The following is a 26,469-nucleotide window of genomic DNA, read 5'->3' as shown; positions in this document are numbered from 1 at the left end:
CAAACTCAAATAAGCTGTAGGGGAATCTTTCTAAATGAAATTCCATTCTTATATTCAGTCATTCATAACCAGTCAGATGTATTCACTTTCATTTGTTTTACCACAGTATCCAGAAGAAATTCACCAGGACTAATAATGAATGAACTTTAGTTCAAGCCTGATTACCAGAATCATATAGTTTTTCTTCCAGAATATCTTCTCAATAACCAGCATTTAATAAAGTTGAAGTAACAGTCTTTAGAGTAACAGACAGTAAAAGTATATTTTGTTGGTTAATTGTAAAATGTTCCTAAAACATTACTTGGTAATAATCTTGGCCGTCTCAGCTCCTATATGATTCTCATGTATTAAAAAATAAATAGAAATTAATTCAGTTTGTGTTCTGTGACAAATCAATAGGCAAAACAACCCCAGACTTCACTACATAAGAGCCACATGGAAACCAAAAGCGAGGAAAATAATATAATTTTTGTTACATTGATTTTAGCTTCTTTGTCTGATTCTCATTAGACATTCTCTGTTTTCTTTCCAATCTTGAATATGTATTTTGCCTTCATTTCACTGGCTGATGTCTTCTAAGTACTTCGTTAATCCTATAGTAATTTAGTTGATTATATAGAGATACAGTCATATGTAAAGCTTCTAATCTGTTCTCAGCATTCAAAACATTTGTTGTACTGTGAGCCATAGTCTAGATTATGATCACAAGTATGAATTGTATACTTTGAGGGCAACCAACATATGCTCTAGAAAAAAAAAGAAAACCTTTAATTTACTTTTACCTACTTTATGGCTTAGTAGCACCCAGTTATATTTATTTTGCACTACTCTGATAATACTTTTGTACAGAAAGAAACCTGTCAGTGAACCCAATTTAAATGATGTTGACCTCATGCATGTCTATCTTAGAGGAAACTTATTAAGAACCGAAAAAAAAATTTTTGCATACCTCCAAAAGCCCTGGTAAGAAGTAATAGAAGACATCAGAAATAACAACATCAAAGAAAAGTTAAAACCACTTTATCTTTGATGTTGTTATTTCCAATGTCCTCTATGAAATTATGCCTTTTTCTTTTGTCTTTCTTCCCCATGCATTCACAAAAATACACTGGGTATTGTATGTACGTTTATTGGAACTAGGGGAGGGAAACCCCAAAATAGAGAGACAAAGGGTAAAAGTGAACCAATGCAACAACAGTACTTACAAGACAATATGCTGTAAGCCAACTGTACAACCTGGGGGAGGGTGGGGAGAGAAACGAAGGAGAAGGTAAAAAGTTTGATAAGAAATGTACTCATTGCCTTATGTATGTAACTTTAACCCCTCTGTATATTACTTTGACAATAAAAAAGAAGTAATAGAAGACACTGAAACTATTTTCTTAGATACAATGTACTATTATTATTATTATTATCTCTCTATATCTGCCAAGCTTAGTGTAGGATTATTCTGCTTTCCTCCTAAAATCTACTACTACTTCAGAGTGCATTAAAGGTGAGATATTTACTTGAGTTAATGCTCCTCTGAAAAGATAAGTTTCAAAGTAAAATGTGCTCTTTACTATCTTATAGGAACCACTGTCTCCATTTCTAAGAGGAAGTAATTTCTTCACGGGAAACAATGTTATTTATGAGAAAACAATAAGAAAAGTGGAGAAGTTGAATATGGATCAAGTAAGTAATCCCTATTTTTAAACTTGCTTCATATGTGTGAAATATTGGATTATGAATATTTTAATAGAACTCCAATATTCTGCAGTTGTCAAGTACTAGGCAAGACTCCTATGAATGATAGTAATATGTCATGATGTCTACAGCTTTTCATGCCTTTAACACGTTTATACTTATTTTATCATATAAAATCTTCTAGTTCCCATTTTACCATATGGGAAACTGAAGTTTCTATTAGAAGTAACCTAGAAATTGAATGGCAGAATCTGAATTTAACATAGATAGTTCAATGTCTTCTATGTTTCCTTTGAAACTGTTGCTACAATAGTAATAATTTGTTCTGTTTCATTTTTAAAATTAAGATAAAATTCCAATGAGTGATATGTATATATACACAGATAATTATATGTATATATACATACAGACAAGAGTATATATAGATAAGTAAAATGTTATACTGTGAAGACAAAGAAGACTAACTTTTTGAAGCACATTTTTAAACCTTACTTGAGATATCTAGTATACAGTACAAAAACTGAACTAGGACCTTGGTCATTGAATATTCCTTATGTAGTTGTTACTGGGCATTGCTCTTTTCCTGGATACAAATATGTCCATCTGGCTGGAGCCTAGGATTGTCTCTTGAATATTTTTTGTGCCAGTCCTTGGCTTGAACTCAGGGCTTGGGTGCTGTCCTTGAGCCTTTGTTCTCAATGCTACCGCTCTACAACTTCCTGGTGGTTAACTGACAGTAAGAGTCTCACACACCTTCCTGCCTGGGCTAGTAGTGACCCTCCATCCTCAGATCTTCACCTCTTGAGAAACTAGGATTACAAGTGAACCACCAGCTCCTGGCTTTGAACATTTTTAAGTAAAAGCAGCCCATCATATTTTCCCATAAGAGGAGACATTTCTTTATTTGTGCCCGTGTGTGTGTGTGTGTGTGTGTGTGTGTGTAAGTATATAGTGCTAGAGATGGAATTCAGCAGATACATACCTCATTAAAAAGTGGATAGTTTAAAACAACACTAATTCATCATCTCAGTTTGGGGAGCTAGAAATCTGAAATCACTGTGTAGCAGGATCACAATCCTTCTGAATCCCCCAAGGGGTGGAAATCTCTTTTGTACTTCTCTCCTAGGTCCTGCTAGTATCAGGCCTTCCTTGGCTTGTAGATACATAAGTCTAATTCCTTCTTTTCACAAAACATCCCTCATATGAGTCTTCACACTGACATCCTTCTGTGTATATACAAATTGGGCTCCCCCCCCATTTTTGCTGGGTCCTGGGCACTGTCTCTAAGCTTCTTTTTTACTCAGAGCCAGTGCTCTACCATTTGAGCCACAGCTGCACTTCTGGCTTTTTCTTTTCTTTGTAATTTATTGCAGATAAGAGTCTCATGGACTTTCCTGTCCAGGCTGGTTCCAAACTGCAGTCCTCAGATCTCAGCATTCTGAGTTGCTAGGATTACAAGCATGATCCACTGGCACTGAGCTTCTAATTACACATTAAAAAAAACACCAAGGACATCAGTCATATAGAATTAGAACCCATCCTATTCATTTTTTAAATTTATTACATCTACTAACATCTTATTCCAAATAAAGACACTTTCTAAATTACTGGAGGTTATAATCTCAAAGTTATTTTTGAGAGGCTAACAATTTAAGACATAATTACAACTAAATAATACCAGTTTGAATAATAATGTCATTTTCTCATATACAAATTAAATATACTGAAATTATTTAAGGTTACTTCTTGGCATAAGAACACATTCATTCATTCATTCACTTATGGTGCTCATTGCTTGAGCTCTGTTGTTGAGCATTTTTGCTCAAGGCTCCAACTTGAGCCTTACCTTCACTTCCAGCTTTTTGTAAGTTAATGGGAGATAAAGTTTCATGTGCTTTCCTGTCCTGGTTAGCCTCAAACCAGGATCCTCATATTTCAACCACCTGAATAGCTAGGATTTTAGCTGTGAGCCACTAGCATCCAACTTGAATTTTATTTTTGTAAGTACATATGGGAAATTGTTACCAGATTCTTATGAATAAACCCATTATTGCTTGATGCCTAGCAGAAATGAAATTGAGTAAACTCTAAGGCTCACAACCAATAAAGTCTTCACATTTTGGTTTGATAAAAAATTAAATACAGTCTGAAGGGTTTGATTTGATATTTTTTTTTTTTTTTTTGCCAGTCCTGGGCCTTGGACTCAGGGCCTGAGCACTGTCCCTGGCTTCTTCCAGCTCAAGGCTAGCACTCTGCCACTTGAGCCACAGCGCCGCTTCTGGCCGTTTTCTGTATATGTGGTGCTGGGGAATCGAACCTAGGGCCTCGTGTATCCGAGGCAGGCACTCTTGCCACTAGGCTATATCCCCAGCCCCTGATTTGATATGTATTAAAACATTCATCTTGCTCCAGAAAAGCAGAGTATTTCTGGACATTATATACAAAGCAAAACATTTCACCAAATACTTCTTTTCCAAAGTGCGTTTTACTAAAGATACCAAATTATACCAAATTATATAGCTGTCATTTTTTTCTGACTTGGCTGCTGTATGTAGTAACAACAAGCTTTGCACATAGAAGTAGTAAGGCTATTTGATGATGCTTCCAGATTCTTGTTTTCAACAGAATAGACAGCTACTCTAATTGATGGGTTGTAAGATAAAACATTGATTTTCCTATGTATTATATTATCACCTATGCAGCTGCAACAGTTAGAGTTTTGCTGACTGTTAACATCAATGTTGATTTGATTCCATCTGGTTTTTCTTATTTCTGATTTAAAAAGACTTGGGAGGTGTAGAACAGCTTTGAGAACTCTTTCAGTGTAAAAGGAGCCATGCAGATGAAACAATCTATAAACTCTGTGCTCTAGGTAAATTTTCTCAAGGATGGAAGTGTTAGAAATGGCATGGGATGCCAGGGTGTGGCATGGGAATAAGGACACCAACTTGAAATGAACTCAGCAAGCAAAGTTTACTTCTGAAGAAAGGTGTTCCATCAGCCAAAAATGTGGCAAGCAAGCACACATGTAGGCATGCTGCTCTCTTTTTATTCCTAACCCAGCAGGCTTTGCCATTCTGATTGCTTTGGCTGAGCACAGGTTCACAACCTGCAAGAGGATGTGGCTTAATTAACAGGATGTAACTAAAATTCAAAGATGTTTTAATAAGGGCCAAGCCACGTGGCCAAAGCAAGTTTTTCAGAAAAAGAAAACAATTCTCACAAGATTAACAGAAAGGAAGTAAACTACTTTGGTAAAAAGGTGCTTTTCTCAAAGACACCCTAGACTAAGCTGGCTAAAGCCAGAGGATTTACTGTCACTTGTGACAAAATCAGAAGAGACTAACTCTTAGGAGATGAGACCTGTTCAAGAAAGAGGTCATTGTAATGGAAGGGTGATGAAGTACAGCAGTTGCAAAATAATTATTTAATCTGTATGTTTTATACTCTGTATAATTCTTTTTTTTTAATTTTAGTCAGTCATGGGGCTTGAACTCAGGGCGTAGAACTGTCCTTGAGCTCTTTCCTCAAAGCTAGTGCTACAGCAACACTTTTGGTTTTCTGGTGACTAATTAGAGGTGAGTCTCGTGGGCTTTCCTATCCTGACTGGTTTTGAACTATGATCCTCAGATCTCAGACTTCTAATTAGCTAGCATTACAGGCATGAGCCACCAGCGCACAGCTGTGTCATTCTTTTCTCTCCATCAGAGGGAAAAAAACTCATGATAAGTAATCACCATTTTATTTTATTTTCGCCTTGAATACTTATTTGAGATGCCTCAAATATATGGTAGTCAGGCAGAAAAATTGAAAACTGGGATGTGGGGTTAGCTCAGTGGTAGAACAGTTGCTTACTATATGTGAAGTCCTGGGTTCCCAAGCACTACACACACAAAAAAGTACAAGCAACGAGGAAAATTGAAAATCTGCTAAGACTTCAGTGGTACTAATGAACAGTTCAGAGGCTAGCTGAAAGGAGCACAACCGTAACTCCCATACTTGGAGATGGAAACAGGAGGTTTGAGGTTCAAGGTCAGCTTGAGCAAAAGTTAGTGAAATCATGTCTCAAAAGCATCCAGGTATTATGACACACGCATGCAATCCAGGTACATGAGAGATGGACATAGGAGGATTTCAGGCAGGGTAACATTAGCATGGTACCCTACCTGAAAACCAAAAAAGCAAAATGGTTGGTGGAACAGCTCATGCCCTCAAGTCACTACCCAGGATTAAAAAACTAAGAAGAAAAAAATCAAGCCAATAGACTTGCTAGGAAAAGAAGATAATTAAAGAATGAGTTTCGTTTTATTATATATTGGCTTTTGTTGATATGACCTAAGTGTCTGAGGCACATAGTTTTGTATTGTTTTTGGTTTGGTTTTTGTTTTCCTTCAGGAGAGATTCTGTTTCATTAGTTTCCAGTAGCCACTGAATGACTGTCAATGGGATTATATTCTAATCATTACTTTAAGATTTGTTTTATGTACAAGACTGGGACTAGACCTCAGTACCTAATGTTTTCACTCATTGCCTAGCACTCTACCAACTGATCCATGCTTCCAACTCTTACATGAAGATTTTTTTTGGCATAAAAGGATACTGCATTTACTCCCCAGATTTGTAAAACTGTTGTTTATACCATTTAGTTACTTTCTAACACTGGAAACACTTTACAAAATGTGTCCTATTTGAACGAAATCTTGAGAAAATAATTAAAAGTACTGATTACATTATTTTTATTTGTCTACCAAGTCAACCTTTATTTTGTAAAGTGTGGTTGTTTGGATGTTTCCTTTTCTTTAAAAATATTTCCTATAGGGGGCTGGGGATTGAGCTCAGCGGAAGAGTGCCTGCCTGGTGAGCGCAAGGCCTCGAGTTCTGTCCTCAGCTCTGGAAAAAAAAACAACAACTATAAAAATATTTTTTATAAATTAAAAGTAATTTTCAAATGTGGTAAAAAATTTTCAGGATATTAAAAGAGCATAAGAAAGCAAAAAGAACATAAAAAGGTATCCAAGCTTCTTTATCTGAAGCTTCATGTTTGTAATTTCTCTTCACAAGATTTGCTATTCTTTGAAGTTTGTTTATTCATATGAAAACAGTTATCCATATTTGTAAATGAATAAATAAAATATACATGCATTTTATTTTATAAGTTATACTGGAGAGAATATATAGCATTTATTCTTTTGCGTTTTGTTTTTTGACATGGTTTAAAAATTATACCATAAAAAACCTAAAATTGAAATATTTTATTATTTTAATATAGGTCAATGTTCCATAGGCAAAGAAAACAGAGTTAACTTCACATTCATGAACATAGCATTATGACTCAAAGGAGTATTTTTCTGTGAATGCAGGCTTCTGGATGCCTCTTATCAAGGAGAATAATGCAACATACTATAGAAATTCAAGTGCATTTTCAGCCCTGAGAATTGAAATAACCAGATGTGCTTCTTCAGTTTGTGCTCTATGCTTGTCAGAATAAAAACTAGTACATATAATAAAAAAGATAACATTTAGTTCAAACAACAACAAATTCCAAACTTTCACAAGGGCAATATGAATTCATCCTCAAATCGCAAAAGAACTCTAAGGTAGAAATAATGAGCTCAGGTCCCTATTTCACAATTAATTGCCTCTGTCATTATAGTGAAATCAGTTTGTTTTGCTAGACCTCAAGAGTTTTTTTTTCCTGTTTTTGAAAATTAATGAGATAAGTGAAGATGAAGTTGATAATCTATAATAGTACTACTACTAAAAAATAGTACTACTAATAGAATTATTTCTCAACTATTTTGTACTGTATAATTCACAAACATTTGTTCATTTATTCCTTGCAGCAACCCAATGATATCCACACTGTATATAATTGCAAATGAGGAAACTGATAAGTGTGTGCGTGTGTGTATGTGTGTGTGTGTGTGTCACAGAATGTCACAGTGTAAGGCTAAATGATCAAAATATCCAGACTCATGTTTTCTGAATTATAAGTCAATGGTTTGAGACTTTTTCTTAAAATCTATGCTTCTTTTTCATAAGCATAAGATCCCCCCACTGCGATGCTAATATGCTTCCTGACATTGAAAATCACATTATATTACTTTCTAATTTTATATCTGTCTACATCTTCAATATTATAGTCTTATTACATGATTAGCCATTGAAGTGCCTGTTGAATCATCATAGAAACATTAATTAATGTTAATATTCATGATACTTTTAGTGTTAAGTATAACTGGAGTAGTCATTTAATCAGAGCATTTAATTCTCCGTCCTAGCTAGGTAAGTAGTTGGTCACAGCTATTTGTTAAAAATAAACATGGAATTCTATACATATTTTCCCAAAGGGATAATTTCAAAATACTCTATATCGATTAAACCTTGAAACTTCATGTTCTAAATTATTGTGGGAAAGAACATTAATATTTTGAGAGGCTTTTTTTTTTGGTATGTTTCTCCTTGATTAGTAGGGTTTTTTTTTCTCAGTGGCTAATTTTGACACATATGTGTTTTAGGAATGCTATCCTCAAGTTCAATGCCATCATCATATTGTCCAACAGCCTCAGATCATCCACTCTCCCCATTGTCAACAGTCTCACTGTGGCCAACAAATCCAGAGCATCACAGGAAGTGATTCAATTTCCACAGCCATTGGAAATGAACTGTGTCATAGTGGACCAAACAAGATTCATGAGCAGGTGAGATTAATAACATGATTCCTTATCTGACTGAGGAATGTAATTGCACACTTCCCACACTATCAACTACGGTAATCACATTAACTTTACATCAAAATATTGAGAATTTGTACCAATGGTATCTGCATTTTGTCATAACATTAAAAATTTCCATTTTCTTTCAAATGACAAAACAGTTCTGATTCATTAATATCATAAATCTAGGAAGTGATGACTTGATTAATGAATACCTAATTTCTAACTGATTCTCAGTTCTGAGATAAGCTTAACAGTTGTATAACATTAAATAGCTTCATGAAATATTGTATCTAAATGAACAATGAGTTAGAAATGATGCTGAGGTAATTTTAATGGTCATATTTCACATGGTAGTAATTACTTCCTGTATGTCTTCTTTAAGAAAAGACTAATTCGGGTCAGAATGTGCTTATATTTTATTGTACACTACAACAAAATAGAAACTAAAACTTAGTTCACAAGGAAAAATCTCAGATACAGTCTTCAGTGACTCATTTATGTTATGAAGACTTTGGAACCTTATAAATATCTGTTGTGCAAGTGTTAACAGAAAAAAGGCTTTTTTTGGTAAAAACTAGCAATAGTAACAAGAATAATGGAAAATTAGACATCATTTGTGTTTTTCATTATCTAAAATTAACCTCTTACACAGGCAACTCTGGAAGGCAAAAGAAAAGAATAAGAACAAATTAGGAAAGAGACTGCCAACATAAGAATTTGAATTGTTTTGTATTAGATATTTGTGAGATTATTTATAAGAACTAAAACTTTGAAATATACACTTGGTTATATGGGCCAAAAAGAACTATAAATGACTTAAAAATCTATTCTTTTTCAAACGTGCTTCTTCAAATTGTGCTTTGTCAATATACCAAAAAGCCTGAAGTTGTCTTTCCTCTGATAGGCTACATGGAAATACTTGGCCCTGATATATCTCTAAAATACAACCCAGATAGTGTTGAATTTCTCACATAAATGGATTAATGATGATTATAAAGAACCGTTTCATTACATCATTTGAAATTGTTATAAATGTTATAATTGGTCACATCAACAATTTCATGCAGCTCAACCTAACCCTTAGTTTTTGTTTTGCCTTAGTTCTCCTCTACTAGATTAAACCTCAATTTCTTCAACAATTACAGGAAAGAATCATACATTAGTGTACATTATAATCTATGAGAAGAGGATTAAATGATGCAAAACAAATACAGCATCTAGCTTAGTGTCAATCACAATGTAGGTGTTCAAATGAACCTTTCTTCCTCAACCTAAGGCCCCCAGATGTTTCAAAGTACTGATAAAAGAAATTAGTTACACCTCACTACTGGTTTTCGTGACACTCAAGATGGAACTCAGGGTCTTACACATGCTAAACACTGTGCACTGCCACTGAGCAACATCTATTACTATTTTTAGATGAAACTAAACCACCTTTAAAATTTTTTATCCAGAGGAAAAGACACTGAAATATTTTTGAAAACCAGGTTTTAAAAATATGGCTTCATAATATTTTTAAATAAAACTAAAGTATGTAAGTTTTCCATGCTCTCCCATTTTGGTTTCAATTTAAAAAAAAATATCTCCAGCCATGTATTCTTCCCCAGGGAAAATAAGAACAACATGATGTGATTATTTTTCTTCCATTAGCAAGGAAGTGATAATTTCACAAGTAAGTGACAGGGCAAAGCTCCGCTGAACATATTTTAGAAGTTGCCATACAGATGATGGTTAGAAGAAAGACTGAAATGATTGTCATCTATTGTGTGTAAAATTCTTGTCCTTTTGCTTTGAGGCTCCTAGGAACATTTTAGGTGATGGAAAGATGGCAAGGAGAAAGTCTTGCTAATTTGGACAGTGCTATTGCTAATGTAAACCACTTCCATTTAGGATGTAGGCCTTGTTTCCAACATTTAAAAATTCAGTTTTTGTTATTATATAGCACAGATCTCAGTGTTCAGTGCTTTTTCTGGGAGGTCTTCAGGAAGCTAGCTATAGTGTTTATTTTACATTAGTCATTCCCTAATGAAATTTTGTGTTTAGTTAAATAAAATCATCACCTTCCACTGATTAACATTAGGTTCAATTTTTTGCCTATACCTATTCACTTCTGCATTACTATTATTGAAACTGGGTATATGCAGTGCAAGTGTCTCTTTGCCACTAGTCCTTTTACAATTTTAGTTTCTATTTTAAGACTTACTTTTTTCAACAATACCTTGTCTGTTTCCTGCTAATTCCTTGCAACCTTCTGCTATGGTGTATTTTTGAACTTTTGTGTCAAACTTGTATTTGTCGTGTGTGTGTGTGTGTGTGTGTGTGTGTGTGTGTGTGTGTGTGTATTGGCTATCTCTTCTTTTTAGAAGTTAGTGCTCATTTCCAAGCAAAATAATTAAGTTACCCATCTGAAAAGGTCAAATAGTACTTCATCCCAACCCTGCTCAACCTCCAGATCTAATCCCCATCTTCTAGTCTTCACTTTGTCTTCAAATATTTAACCACTTAAATAATATGCCTGTAATCATGCTATTTCTTGATTCATTATTTATCTCTATTATTTGCTGATAATTCTGTTCCATGGAGAGTCACTTTTTTGTCACTCATGGCCTGGGAGCTGTCCATGAGCTTTTTTGCTGAAGGCTAGGGCTCTAACACTTTGAGCCATGGCTCCACCTCTAGTTTTTTAACTGACGAGAGAAAAGAGTCTCATGGACTTTCCTGCCTGGGTGGGCTTTGAACCATGGTCCTCAGGTTGCAGCCTCCTGAGAATCTAGAATTACCAGTGCCCACCTTCACTTTTTTTTTTTGCCAGTCCTGGGGCTTGAACTCAGGGCCTGAGCACTGTCTCTGACTTCTCTTTGCTCAAGGCTAGCACTCTTCCAATTGAGCCATAGTGCCACTTCCTGCTTTTTCTGTATATGTGGTGCTAAGGAATGGAACCAAGGGCTTTTTGCATGCTAGATGAGCACTCTATCACTAGGCCACATTCCCAGCCCCCACATTCACTTTTTTAAAAAATCATTTGATTTCTTCCCTTCTTCCATGCCAATAAACTTTCCATATTTCTTATTGCCTAACTCAGTGTCCCGTGTTTACATTATTTTTGCTATGAAATATTATTACTGAACCAATGTGTTTTTATAATTTTAATAGGTGTCTATACTATTCTCATACATACATATAATGTACTTCACTAACATTTGTTGTTTATTTTCTTGATGACAGCCAATCTCATTAGGGTAAGATGGAAGGTTCAATATCTTTATTTATAAAGGAAGTTCAAATAATTTATTGGTTTTCTGCTTTCCATTGCTTACTAGTTTCTCAAGACAATTTTATATAATGTTAATTTGTCAAATGTTCTCATCTGTCTTGATCAGCCATCTCTCAACCTTCTCTCCTTAAAATCCTGCAATGTACACACAAACACACACACACACATATACATATTACACTTTGATTCAATTGCTTCTGTCTCTGTCTACTGACCATCTGGTCATTCTCCACATTCTTCTACAGTTTCATCAAGGAGCTTACAATCTTTTCTTCTCTTCCTTCTGAGCCCTGACCTGGAATCATTCATGAGAATGTCACCACCCATACCTGTAGTCGTTCTCACACTCTGTCCTCATGGTTCTCATCATGCTTACTTTCTTCATTTCTATATCTTCGGTACACAGAGGTTTTGGCCACTCTCCAACTTATATCATCATTTCAGAAAAATGTTTCTTTGTCTTATTTTTTTATCATCATTGTTTCTTCTTCTATACTCTAATTTCTACTTAGGTTAGCACTCATCAGGCTTTCTTTCCAGCTCTCACTTACAAACTGTGCTGGTTTCCATTGTCAGCTAACTCAACAATCCTCTTGCTAGAAACTCATGAATTATTTTTATTGCTTTCTCTTATACTGTCTAACTTGCTTATTTCATTTTTATGGATAACCATCCACTTTCTTTTTCTGTGTGTGCATGCCTGCCCTGGCACTTGAACTCATGTTGTGGATGCTATCTCTGAGCTCAAGGCTCAGGCTGTAACACTTGAGCAATATCTCCACTTATGGTTTTTTGGTAGTTAATTGGAGATGTCCCAAAAATTTTCTTGCTCAGGTTGGCTTTGAACCATGTTTCTCAGATCTAAACCTCCTGAGTAGCTTGGATTATAGATGTGCTCTCATATTACTTTGACATTGATTTGTGATGATGAAAGAACCCAGCTGAGCATCAGTGGCTCACAAATGTAATCCTAACTACTCAGGAGGCTGAGAGCTGAGGATCCTGGTTAAAAGCCAACTGGGATAGGAAAGACCATGAGATGCTTATCTCTAGTTAACCACCAGAAAAACTGGAAGTGGTGCTGTAGATCAAAGTGGTAGAGCATTGGCCTTGATCGAAAAAACTCAGAGATAGCACCCATACCCTAAGTTCAAGCCCCATAACTGACAAAAAAAAAAGACAGACCCCAAACTAGACTCATTTAGTCTTCACTGTTAGTCTGGTTATGTAACATTTCATGTGTAATCACTATCTTTCCAATCCAATATCCCACTGCTATTGTATCCCTCTTTGAAGGTGGTATTGCTATCTGCTACAAACAGGCAATAGATTTCAACCTTCAGGTTGTACCTGAAATATTTGGAAAGTCAGTTTAAGTGGAGATTGCTGGGCCTAGATAGTTTTCATTTCCAGATTTCCTGATTATATTAATTATACTGGTTCAGGAGCCACAATTTGAGTATACTTTGTGGACTCTTTCAGTGCCCATTTCCCAGAAAAAATTCTGTATACTTTCAGAAATTTTCTGATTCATTTGAGTAAAATATTAAGACACAAATTTTTATCTTCAAGGCAACTTTCTTCACAACCATATTCTGTGGACATAATATCTCCATCTTCGTTTCCTTTACTTGAAAAATTTCCAGAGCAGGAAAACATGTTCATTAGTGCTATCTCCTCACCACTTGAACTAGATTCTTACTTCTCTGTGTTCCTAAAGCTGACTGTGTTGAACTTCTAGCTTTCAAATTCAATTTCTTCTACTGTGCCTCTTATTGCTGCTACACTGTTTATCCATTTTCTTCTTGATCTTCTTTCATCCCACTACAGTATACTTCTGTTTTTAAATTCTCTTTTCAGGCTTTTTTTCCATTTATCAAGATACCAACATTGTCCCCGTTATACCCTCTCTTTTAATTATAAAATTTCAACTACTAACTCTACACCAAACATCCCCAAAACTATCTTTCTTACTTAAAATCTATAAATTCTACAATATACAATTTTCTTTGCTTGCATGACATGTCTACTTAGCTGCACTTCAAGCTGTCCATTCCAGCTTTACATAGAGCCTTTTACATTCACATAGAGCCCTATATCCAGGGCTCTACTGATCAGACTTCCAATTTAGCATTTAATTTTTTATTTTCTTTGCCACCACATACCTATTAAATTGCCATAGCTTAGTGATTTCACATACAATCTCTCTCAATTCAGTGGAATGAGAGAGAAGTCAAGTTTTTTTCCTCAGAACTCTTAGTATATGATATGTACCTGTATTTATGTATCTTATCAATTAGTATATTCACTAAAGTTACTTAGATTTATATCTCAGCTCTTCTAAAAGCTTATAAAAGTCATAAAGGCCTAGAGGGAGGAGAGAATTTTTTTCCAATTTTTACTTGTTTTTTTTAATGGTGCTTGGGACCATACTTTAGGACAGTGGTCTTTAACTTCACACTAAAATATGTGCTGTATGAATGTATGACTTATGTCACTGAGCTTTTGGATCCAGACTGTATTGCTGGATTTAAGGGAAGAAAGGTAGAACAGACAGACATCGTTTGCATGCTTATAAACCCAGTACTCAGAAGGCTTAGATAGGAAGATCAAAAATTCACAGCCAGTCTGGGCTATATAGCATGTTCAAAGTTAGCCTGAGTTACAAAGTGAGGCTCTGTCTTAAAAGTAAGAAAGGAAAAGGACATAAGACAAATTATATTACCAAGTGCTGGTGTTTATGAGCAGTTAAGTTTTCCCACAGGTCTTGTCAACGTAACGTAAGTATTTCCATCATTTGAATAAATGACCTGCTAAAGATTGACAGAGTATCTGGAAATATGGCTTAGTTGTAGAAGGCTTGTCTGCCATGTATGAAGCCCTGGGTTCAATTCCTCAGCACCACATAAACAGAAAAAGCCAGAAGTGGTGCTGTGGCTCAAGTGGTAGAGTGCTAGGCTTGAGCAAAAAGAAGCCAGGGACAGTGCTCAGGCCCTGAGTCCAAGACCCAGGACTGGCAAAAAACAAAAAAAAGATTGACATAATAGAGAAATGATAGAGAGATGAAGAAGAGGAAAAGTTAACAACAAAGGTATTACCAAAACTTACGTATTTAAAATGTATTAACTTTAAATTATTTTCTATACACATTAATGTATTTATATGTCTCATTTTAGTCTAGAATATTTGAAATGACTTGTGTCAGTGACAGTATAAATACAATGGAGTGATAATACCAGGAGGACAAGTGCATAGAAACGAAACTTCAGGGTTTTGTTTGTAAACTTAATGAAAACTTTGTTGTCAGCTTCCTGGAAACCATAGAGAAACCAACAGGAAAACATGACTCATTGTAAAATTTCCATTCTTAATGGGGTGGGGGAAGCTTTATAAATTCTTGACACTGAATTTGCATTATACTAAAATATAAGAATAATTTAAGTTGCTACAGATGTTATTTTTCATTCACCCATATGCATTATGATACTCCAAAACACCAACCTGAAGTTTCATTGGTTGTGAGTAAAAATCGCCATATTTTATAACATACTACCAAAATGTACACATGCACAACACACATTCCTATATTCTAAAAGGAAATCAGGACAACTTTCATTTGGTTTCATTACAAGGCATTTCAATGTGCTTTCTTAAAGCACCTTTTCCAGTGTTTTACTTTCTAGTCTCCTTAATACATAGTCCCCAGTTGATCCTTGATTACAACTTCATCACTGCTTACCTTGTAAAATGAGACTGTTGAAAGATTATCCCTAATATATCTTTTGATTAACAAAACAAGTTGGAACAGATCAACATTATTACCATCTTATGATGAGGCAGGTTTCCAGCAACTGTTTATTTAGTACTTACTATACTGAGACATTATACTAGGTAAGATTGAGACTTTCCCCAAACTAAGCAATTTATTTACATTATTTCTATTATTATTCCACCTGAAACTGTCTGTATCCTTTATTAAATAATTATTTGCAAGTTGGTTTAAGAATACGAAGCACTTCACAGTCTCATTTAATTTTATTTGATCCCTCCAGCATTTCATAAAATAGGCAATAAATTACCTGTATTACACAGTTTGAGGAAACTATGGTTCACAGATGCTCAGCAATTAACCCACAACTAGGAAGCATGGCTTCTATTTCTGTTTTTATTTTGCCATCTAAGTTGATTCGCATTAAACGTTATATTAGGTCATTATTTGAAGCACAAATTTGTTGGAGATAACAAAATCTGCATTTAGAATTGAGGTTGCTGTACAGTAGATTCAATTTAGTGGCATTTATTGAAAATCTGGTATGTACTAGATACTGTATAAGTAATTTCTTTATTAAAGTGCCTATGTAGACTACAGGAGCAGTAAGGATTTTCAAAATATAAAATTCCTATGCTTCTTCTCTTGCTAGGCTCCCTGCTTCTTGTAATACAAAATAGGAAGATACCAATTACTGTTTACCCAATTGTTCAAGTGATGTTATACCTAAAATGCATTGAACATTTCTGGGATTAATGTCCATTGGTACATATTCAAGAATCTTTATTACTGAAGTTTTGTAAATTTTTGAAGAAATACCATATTTTGAGTACTTGGGACCACTATTCTCCATAATCTATTTTACTTCTCTGTTCATAAGTGAGCAGCTAAATTTATTATCCATGATTGATATTTGAGATTTCTCTCTTCATACATACGGGAGATGAGGAAAGCAAGATTAAGTGAAGAAGTCAATCTGATGAAAGTTCTCTATACGCATGTGGGAAATATCACAGGGAAATACTCCTTTGAATAATTAATATGCACCCAAAAATGACAGGGATTTAAAACAAATATGGGTACTAGTGGGAGAGATGGACAGGATGAAGAAAAGTGGGTATGGTTAAAAAAAACTTTTATATACAAGTGTGAAAACAGAATGTTGTTGAGATTGGTTTGAAAAGGATGTCTGAGAAAAGGAAGGAGATTGATGGGATGTTTGATCAATAGACATGTTTGCATGCATGTCAAGATGAAGCCACCTTGTACAACTAGTTGACTCTAATAAAATATGGAGAAAATTAGGTAAAACATATGTACATATGTGGGGGGGGAAGAGAGAGAGAGAAGGAGGAGGAGGAGGAGGAGGAGGAGGAGGAGGAGGAGGAGGAGGAGGAGGAGGAGGAGGAAAGGGAGAAGGGAGAGTGGGTGAGAGGGAGAGAGAGAGGGAGGAAGAGGGAGAGAGAAGTTCCATCAGTTAATACACATTTCTTTTCGCCCACAGTATTCACGTTTCCTTGGGAGATGCCTTATCTTGGTTTTCTCAAGGTGGCAAGAATATGATTTTAAGCCAATTCTAAAAGTTATGCTGAAACACACCCATAAACAATTTCAATAAAATCAAGAAGCTCTAAGGAGCTATGACTTAGTAATGGAAAATATTGCTAACTGGCACATCCAGTTATGATGATGAAATTGTACCTTATTCTTCAGTAATAATCCTGTCATAGAATGCAATACAAGAGAATCTATCTTTCTTCAGTCTTCACTCCTTCCAATTTTGAACCCAACTAAGTTTGAGGTTTTAATCAATTGTTCTTACAAATTGTAGGCTTTTAAACACTCAGAAGGAATAAACTTACACAAGAGTGCTAATTTGCTTCTTGCTTTTCTTTCTTTTACCAAAAGAACTCATTTTTTATGTTTTCATTCTCTTATTGTTTCCTAGCAAAGTATAATGTATTGCCTGAACTTTTAGTTGCATTTTGCATAGCATTCCACTAAAAAATAAAAATGGTTACTATTTCAATTCCTGTCTTGCTAATTTCCAAAGTACACAGACGGACAGTGCACATCCCCGGTAGGTAAGGAGACAATTCATAGGGGACATTTGGAGAGGCCATATTGTTTAGTGGCAATATAGTACTGTGAGACAGGAATGCCTCTTTGGATCTTTATATGAAATGCATGGATGTTCTTGTTGGCATGGAGTAAGAACTAAATAAATATTAGTATGTTTCTCTTTAGAAGTTTCCAACCCCTATTTCTATCTTTGAACACAGATACAGTGTTGTTATAAATCATACTTGTGTTTCTTTGAGTCCTTAAAGCTACTACACAGAAATCCTGTGAGTAAAATTTTATGAATGGCACCAACGATTCACGTGGGCTATGAATGGTACACTTGAAGCTCTAACAAGGTACAGCACCATGACAGGAGGATGCAGATGCAAAAGTCAGCATATTAAGACCATTTGCAAATATAGAATTCCTCTATTAAATGAAGCAAAGCAGAAGGTCAAGAAATGTGTTTTTCACATTACAAGTGTATTCCCAGCTAAGAGAGGAAATATGCAAAGTACTAAACTTAGTAAATGTGCTATTAGAAATTCTAGCAGGGAAGCATAACACTCGAATATCCTTAGTAAATATCTCCTTGGGAAAGTTACCATGAAAGAAACACACATGGAGAAAGAAGGACATGTGAGGGTCTGAAAGAGAATGGGGGAACAGAAGACACAGTACAAAAGGAAATGTACACATTACCTGACTCATGTAATTGTAATCCCTCTGTACATCACTTCTATAGTAACAATAACATAAATTAATAGAGCCTAAGAATTTATGGAAAAGCATTGGCATTTCCCCTAGGTTTCCATGGCTTAGATATCATTTATCCCCTCCCCCCCCAACCCCAATGTCCACAGCGGAAGTTTCATTCCCAATGTGCTGATGTTGAGAGGTTTGGGGACTTTTAAGAGGTAGAAATAGATTAGGTCATTAGGGACATCACTCTTAGGGAGAATTAAGGTAGTTCCTGTTGGACTGGACTCTGAGTTAAGTTTGTTTTTTTTTTTTTTTTTTTTTGCCAGTCCTGGGCCTTGGACTCAGGGCCTGAGCACTGTCCCTGGCTTCTTTTTGCTCAAGGCTAGCACTCTGCCACTTCAGCCACAGCGCCACTTCTGGCTGTTTTCTGTATATGTGGTGCTGGGGAATTGAACCAGGGCTTCATGTATACAAGGCGAGCTCTCTTGCCACTAGGCCATATCCCCAGCTCTGAGTTAGTTCTCATAGGAGTTCTTATATAAAATAGAGAAAGCCTAGGCCTTTGCCCTGTGCTACCTGCTCATCTCCTCATGTGACTGCTTTTTGATACAAACTACCAATATTGTGATATTATCTGCCATGAGGCCCTACATTTTAATAACTTTTCCTCATACAATGCGCAGCTTGAGGTATGTGGTTGTATAACAGGAACCAGCTTGCCAAGCTAGTGTACATTTTTAAAATATCATTTTGGACATTGTGTTTTTAAGAGTACTCCAAGTTTGATAGCAACATAGGGGAAAGTGCATGTAAGTATTTGGGATCATTCTGAATAAAGACTTGTGCAGTTTGGACTTGCATTTCCTGAGAGGGGCTTGTCATACAGGAGCAAATGTCATCTTTCCCCTCTGCAAGGAGTTCAATATAGTTACTGCAATTCACCTGTTCTTCCTCATAACTTGGAAAAAAGATACAGGTATCAGCATGATATATTTGAAAAGAGACTGCCTATACCAATTTTTCACTTTCTTAACCATCTTTTCTGGGCTCCATCTTTTCTGGGTTCCCCTCTGGAACCAATTGGCATTTGGAGTCATTCTAATCAGGGAGGTGATTTCTTGCCACCCACAAATACTTAACTGATTAGCTAGAGTGTTTGATCAGCATTTTGCTAGGTACTATGAGATATATTTTTAAAACTCTAAGTCTTTTTATTGTTAATTGTATTTCTTTTGTGGTAGAGAGTGTTGAAACAACATGATATATATCAGTAAGAGAGTATGATAACAATTGAATATAACTGAACACAAAGTACTAAGTTAAATTAGCTCTGTTGGATAGCATAGTTTGTTTTCATTAAAGTAGCACAACTTTAAGATAAGCTTCAAAGGAGAGCTAAAATTTGAATATATAAAAGGAAGGAAGAAGAAAAGGTATTCTAAGAAGTGAAGCAAGTGAATAAAGATCCAAGAGGCATATGTGTGCCCAGAACAGTGAATTATGTCATGGTAGGAGCAAGAAACTGGAAGTGTTACTATGTTTACAAAAGCACTTGAATGTTTTATACTGAATAGCTGGATGGACTGAGTTATATCAGTTTTCATACATTGTCTCTATCTAGATATCTCTACACACTACTTGTGAATTTTTTGTTCTTCTTTGTGGTGGTGGTCATGGGGCTTGAACTCCTGGGCACTGTTCCTGAGTTGTTTTGCTCAAGACTAGCTCTCTATCACTTTGAGCCACAGTGCCACTTCTGGTTTTCTGATGGTTAACTGGAGATAAGAGTCTCAGGGACTTTCTTGCCTGAGCTGGCTTTAAACTGTGACCCTCAAATTTCAACCTGTTGAGTAGCCAGGGTTACAGAAGTGAGCCACCAGTGCCTGGCTCTGTGAATTTTAATATTGGAGCATACTTTGTGATGATCTTGACATTTAGCCTTGCTCATCTAGTTGGAGACCTTTATACTGTCTAGGAGATAACTGTTAATTCCCCAGAAAAACACCTCCAAAGACTATATGAACAAGATAATAACATTGTGGAATATTTATCTAAGCTTTTGAATATGTACATGCATATGTCTTAATCCAAACATGATACTCTACCTGTATTCTTTATTTTCACTGACTGATTCTCATACTTAACTCTATTTGCCTCCGAATGTATGGATTTTTAGGGTCTGCATTCAGAGGATAAGTTTAAAAGGAAGTATCAGAGGTTAAATCTGAACTATTATCTGTATACTTAGAACTCAGTTGCAGTATGTAAGTGTGTAATATTACCACAGTTATTATTGTCTGAATACTATGCTTTGAGATAGGAGGCAAAGTAGCCAACATTATTGAAAAGACTGCTATAAAAGGATGCAATGCCATTAAAATACGTCTCATTTAGGACACTATTCATAATAATTTCTGTCTAGGATTTCAAGTGCCTCTTAGGCCTGTGAATTTTCTGCATTTGGCCCCAGGTTCATCTTTTCCATGTCAGATTAGATTTTTGATCCAAATAATACAAGCAGGAATTCCAGCAAGAAATATATAAAATACATTATATTAAAAAGGTTTACATAGTCTAACTTTATTTATTTATTTATATATTATCAAACTGAATTACAGAGAGGTTACAGTTTCATACATTAGTCATTGGATACATTTCTTGTACTGTTACCTCGTCCCTCATTCCCCCCTCCCCCATCCTCCTTTCCCTCCCCCCCATAGACTAACTTTAAAATACACTAATAAATCAACTTAGCTTTTACTGAGACTATAAAAATCCAAATGAAAGTAATTCTTCTTTAGTCAGCATAATTCAAATAATTAACATTTTATTTTCCCACAGGTGGTAGAGGAGAAAGCCATGTGGTGATAATGAAAAATTAAGAGATTTTTATTTAATGTTTTATTGAAGCACCTATATTCAAATATGTTATGTGTTAATCAAGAAATGAAGTAGAAAATACTACTACAACATTGTGTTTTTTTCCTTTAAATTCCTCCTATATGGAAAAATGTACACCTTAGATACAAAAAACTGACTTTATTCATGTGATAGTGTGTAAGCTGTTTTGCTTTTTCACTTCATATCACCATATCTGTGAACTTTGAAAAACAAACCATGGTTAACAATTATGTTTGATGTTTTCTTTAGGTGATAATTCAGGATGATGGCCCTGAAAAATTGGACCCCAAATATTTTGGAGAATTGCTTGCTGATCTAAGCCGTAAGAATACAGATCTATATCACTGCTTATTAGAGCATTTGCAGAGAATTGGAGGAAGGTACTGTAAACACGTTTTCTATCTTTATGCTATAGATAGCCAGTATTTCAGTACCTTCTTAAACTTTTAAAAATGACTTTTTAAAAAGAGCAGTTTTAGATTCACAGCAGAACTATTAGTGAGTACCATTAGAGAATAACGGGGCAACTGTATGACAAAAGTTAAACAAATGTTTCATTTTAAGATTTAGTAGTGGGGCTGGGGATATAGCCTAGTGGCAAGAGTGCCTGCCTCGGATACACGAGGCCCTAGGTTCGATTCCCCAGCACCACATATACAGAAAACGGCCAGAAGCGGCGCTGTGGCTCAAGTGGCAGAGTGCTAGCCTTGAGCGGGAAGAAGCCAGGGACAGTGCTCAGGCCCTGAGTCCAAGGCCCAGGACTGGCCAAAAAAAAAAAAAAAAAAGAGTTAGTAGTGGGGCTGGGGATATGGCCTAGTGGCAAGAGTGCTTGCCTCGTATACATGAGGCCCTGGGTTCGATTCCTCAGCACCACATATACAGAAAATGGCCAGAAGTGGCGCTGTGGCTCAAGTGGCAGAGTGCTAGCCTTGAGCAAAAAAGAAGCCAGGGACAGTGCTCAGGCCCTGAGTTCACGGCCTAGGACTGGCCAAAAAAAACAAAACAAACAAAAACAAAACAAAACAAAGAGTACTGTTAAAGACCTATGACAAATTATTTTTCATTGCTATATTTTCTATTTCTTTCTCATGTTGCACATGTCAAATGAATCATCAAGGAGTATTAAGAACCAGGGTATTGGAATATTTTTTTTATTTTTTTCTTTTTTTTTGCCAGTCCTGGGCCTTGAACTCAGGGCCTGAGCACTGTCTCTGGCTTCTTTTTGCTCAAGGCTAGCACTCTACCACTTGAGCCACAGCGCCACTTCTGGTTGTTTTCTATACATGTGGTGCTGGGGAATCGAACCCAGGGCCTCATGTATAGGAGGCAACCACTCTTGCCACTAGGCCATATTCCCAGCCCTTGGAATATTTTTTTCAATATAGGTTCTAAAATAAGTTTTACTATACTGGTTATTAAAACACTTTTCCCCAGAAGTGACATGTAACTTCCATCATGTTTTATTTGTTAAATAATGACATGTAATAAGGAGTTAATATTAATATTAATTTTATTAATTTATGAACTTCATCAAAGACCAAACTAGTCCTGTAAGGATCAATAGGGCATTGTATGTGACTTGTGCTATAATGTACTTTGTTAGCAAAAGCAAGCTTTTGGGCAAATAAATAAGAAAATAAATGCATGACATGTCAAAAAAATCAACATATAACAAGTGCTAATGAGAACTTGAGGAAAGAGAACTTTTGCACACTGTGGTGATATTAGTAGGTATAGTCATGATGGGAAACAGAATGGAGGCTCTTTAAAAAATGAAATCTAGAAATAGCATGGTCCAGCAGTCCCATTTCAGGATATGTAACCAATGCCAGCACAGAAGTCTATATGACTTTATCTCCAATTATCAGTTATTAAAAAACTGGCCTGGAAGCATAATCACAAGTAATACAACACCAGCCATGAGCAAGTAAGCCAAGTGAGAGCACAAGGCTCTAAGTTCAAGCCTGAGTACTACCTTACACCTGCTCACGTGCCCACACTCACACACATATAAGAAAATCATGAGTTGATCTGAGCAACAAAGTCTCTTGAGGATTCTCATACTTGGTCAAGTTTGAGAATCACTAGCCCAAGGTAGTGAAAATACAAAACCTGTAACTAGAATCTACACTGTGCATTCTTTTCCCCCCTTAGGAAAATCACTTTGCTTTTTAATAATATATGCATGTCAAGTGGATTGTTTAAGATACTACAGAATACTGAAGGAATTTTCTACTATTTGAATCATTAAATTTGTAGTGAATATAGGATTTGTAGGGATTTTTTAATTGCTTAAAATTGGCTTTGAAGCACAATGTTTATATAAAGTATAGGACCAGGATAGTATTCTGTTCTGCACCACCTGACATTTCATATGATTTGAGCTTTCTAAAGTAGCTACTCAATACAATTTAGAAGATGCAGGTTAAATATATTCAAAATTCATTAGGGGGAATTATTTGACCATTCACATGGTGAAATTATTTACATTGGGGAATTATTTCAGAGTAGTAGCTGGCGCTGGTGGCTCACACCTATAATCCTAGCTACTCAGAAGGCTGATATCTGAGGACCAGGATTCAAAGCCAGCTTGCACAAGAAAGTATGTGAAACTCTTTTTTTTTCTTCAAATTTTTATTATCAAACTGATGTACAGAGAGGTTACAGTTTCACACATTAGGCATTGGATACATTTCTTGTACTGTTTGTTACCTCGTCCTTCATTCCCCCTCCCCCCTCCCGCTTTCCCTTCCCCCCCCCCATGAGTTGTTCAGTTTACTTACACCAAACAGTTTTGCAACTATTGCTTTTATAGTTGTTTGTCTTTTTTTACCCTGTGTCTCTCGATTTTGGTATTCCCTTTCAATTTCCTAGTTCTAATACCAGTATAGACAGTTTCCAATATACTCAGATAAGATTACGGAGATAGTATAGATACAACCACAGGAAGGTGATACAAGAACATCGTCAATAGTAGAAGCTACAGATACACATGGGATGTTGAAAGTAGTTACAACAAGCATAACTATAAATGGTGAAAAACTAAAGCCATTCACTTTAAAATCAGGAACAGGGCAGGGATGTCCACTCTCTCCCCTGCTCTTCAACATAGTACTAGAATTCCTAGCCAGAGCAATTAGGCAAGAAGAAAATATAAAGGGGATCCAAATAGGAAAAGATGAAGTTAAACTTTCTCTCTTCGCAGATGACATGATCCTATACCTAAAGAACCCCATAGACTCTACCCCCAAGCTACTAGAGCTGATCCAAAACTTTGGCAAAGTTGCAGGATATAAAATAAACCCTCAAAAATCAATGGCATTTCTCTATGCTAATGACCCAAAGACCGAGGCTGAAATCAGGAAAGCAACTCCTTTTGCAATAGCCCCCCAAAACATAAAATGCCTAGGAATAACCTTAACCAAAGAAGTGAAAGACCTCTTTGATGAGAACTTTAAAAGTATGTGAAACTCTTATCTCCAATTAACCACCAGAAAACTGGAAGTGTCGCTGTGGCTCAAAGTAGTAGAACACTATCAGGGACAGTACCCAGTCCCTGAGTTCAAGCCCCACAATAAAAAAAAGAAAAGAAGAAAGGAAAGAAGGAAGGAAAGAAGGAAGGAAGGAAGGAAGGAAGGAAGGAAGGAAGGAAGGAAGGAAGGAAGGAAGGAAGGAAGGAAGGAAGGAAGGAAGGAAAGGAAGGAAGAAAGAAAGAAAGAAAGAAAGAAAGAAAGAAAGAAAGAAAGAAAGAAAGAAAGAAAGAAAGAAAGAGAAAGGAATAAAGTTGTAAACACTCCAAGAGAGATGATAAGGTCTCATAAAAATGTACTCAGGAGTTCCTTTGCCAGGTGGTAAGCAATTTCTTTCTCCTTATCCCTCATCCCTCCCACAATCTGTCTGTCTCTTTGTTTCTTCTTTACTGCATCCATTCCTTTTTTGGAGCTGTGATGGCCCTGTCATGTTACAGTTTCTTTCTCTGCCTAAGATATCAACTGTCATCCCCCAGTGCTGAATGGAGGAATAAACCACACCAATCTCCATTCTTCTCATCTGCTCCTTTCCTGTCCCCTTCCTGTCTGGCTCCCTCTCCTTTGGTTTCTACTTGTCTTCTCTTTCCAAAATACAATTCATCAACTGATGAACTGTGTGGTTAGAATTAAGGCAACTTTTCTCACAGAACCAGTTAGATTATGTGTTATAATTCCAAAATTTTACATTATTTATTGCTCTGTGTTTATTGGTTTTGTTTTCTTATATAGAAAAAAGGAAGTGAGTCACAGCATGTGAAGTAAATTGACATTGAGATTAAGAGAAAAATTAGTATTTTAAAATTATACTAAGTGAAGTGAGCCAGACCCAAAGAAACATGGACTCTATGGTCTCCCTCATAGGGAAAAATTAGCATAGGTTTAGGCTAGTCACAGCAGAGGATCACAAGAGCCCAATAGCTATGCCCTTATGAACACAGGTGAAATGAACTCCATGTTGTAATCACTTTCAACATGCCATGTGAAACCATAGCTTCTTTTGTTGATGATTCTCTTGGATCCCCTTCCTGTGGTTGTCCCTGTGCTATCACTGTATCTCACCTGAGTACCCTGGATACTGTATATACTGGTATTAGAAAGAACTAGGGAAGTGAAAGGGAATATCAAAATCGAGAGACAAAGGATAAAAAGACAAACTACTCCAAAAGCAATACTTGCAAAACCATTTGGTGTAAACCAACTGAACAACTCATGAGGGGAGAGGGAAAGGGGGAGAGGAGAGGGGGGAATGAGGGAGGTGGCAACAAATAGTACAAGAAATGTACCCATAGCCTTACGTATGAAACTAACCCCTCTATACATCACTTTAACAATAAATAAGTAATTAAAAAAAAGAATTAGTATTTTAAATACAAAATTATATATGTATAGTATCACAATTCAAGTTAACATGAATGCATGGCTACTGAAATGGCATTTATGTTTTCAACTTGCTTCAGTTTCACAAATCTGCATGCATTTACTTTATTAAAGCTTTACAAAAAAGGAGATGTTTTATTTGTCAAGGGCTTCCTTACATTTCTATTTTGAGCTGCACAGGAAATACCACATACATACATGCAGACAATTGCACATATATTAGTCATGCTTTGGGAAATGGCAACTGCAATTCTCTCCACACTAGCTTGTATATTTTTATAGCCAAGTGTAAAGTGGTTTTGTACAATGAGTGACCCACTTCTCTCTGGAAGCAAAGATTACTCCTAAGTAATTACTTCAAAGGTAAAGCTAGGTGTTAATGCACTAAAATTATTTTAATTAGCATATTCTGTCTTGTTGTCAGAACATGTGTAACTGGTTTTTGTT

The 26,469-nt window shown here is 35.9% G+C and overlaps 1 protein-coding gene across 1 annotated transcript in view; it reads left to right on the top strand.

Moving 5' to 3' along the window:
- Pof1b (POF1B actin binding protein) overlaps positions 1-26,469 on the top strand; it is an 86,499-nt gene that overhangs the window by 31,594 nt on the left and 28,436 nt on the right. The window contains exons 5-7 of the mRNA XM_048336136.1: positions 1,573-1,674; positions 8,205-8,387; positions 21,365-21,495. Coding sequence (XP_048192093.1) covers positions 1,573-1,674; positions 8,205-8,387; positions 21,365-21,495 — 416 coding nt within the window. The remainder of the gene's footprint in view (positions 1-1,572; positions 1,675-8,204; positions 8,388-21,364; positions 21,496-26,469) is intronic.

The sequence above is a fragment of the Perognathus longimembris genome, chromosome 28 (genome assembly GCF_023159225.1).
Source record: "Perognathus longimembris pacificus isolate PPM17 chromosome 28, ASM2315922v1, whole genome shotgun sequence".
Classification (NCBI taxonomy): domain Eukaryota; kingdom Metazoa; phylum Chordata; class Mammalia; order Rodentia; family Heteromyidae; genus Perognathus; species Perognathus longimembris.
The sequence above is the reverse complement of the archived record's forward strand: the minus strand, read 5'-3'. Positions and strand labels throughout refer to the sequence as shown.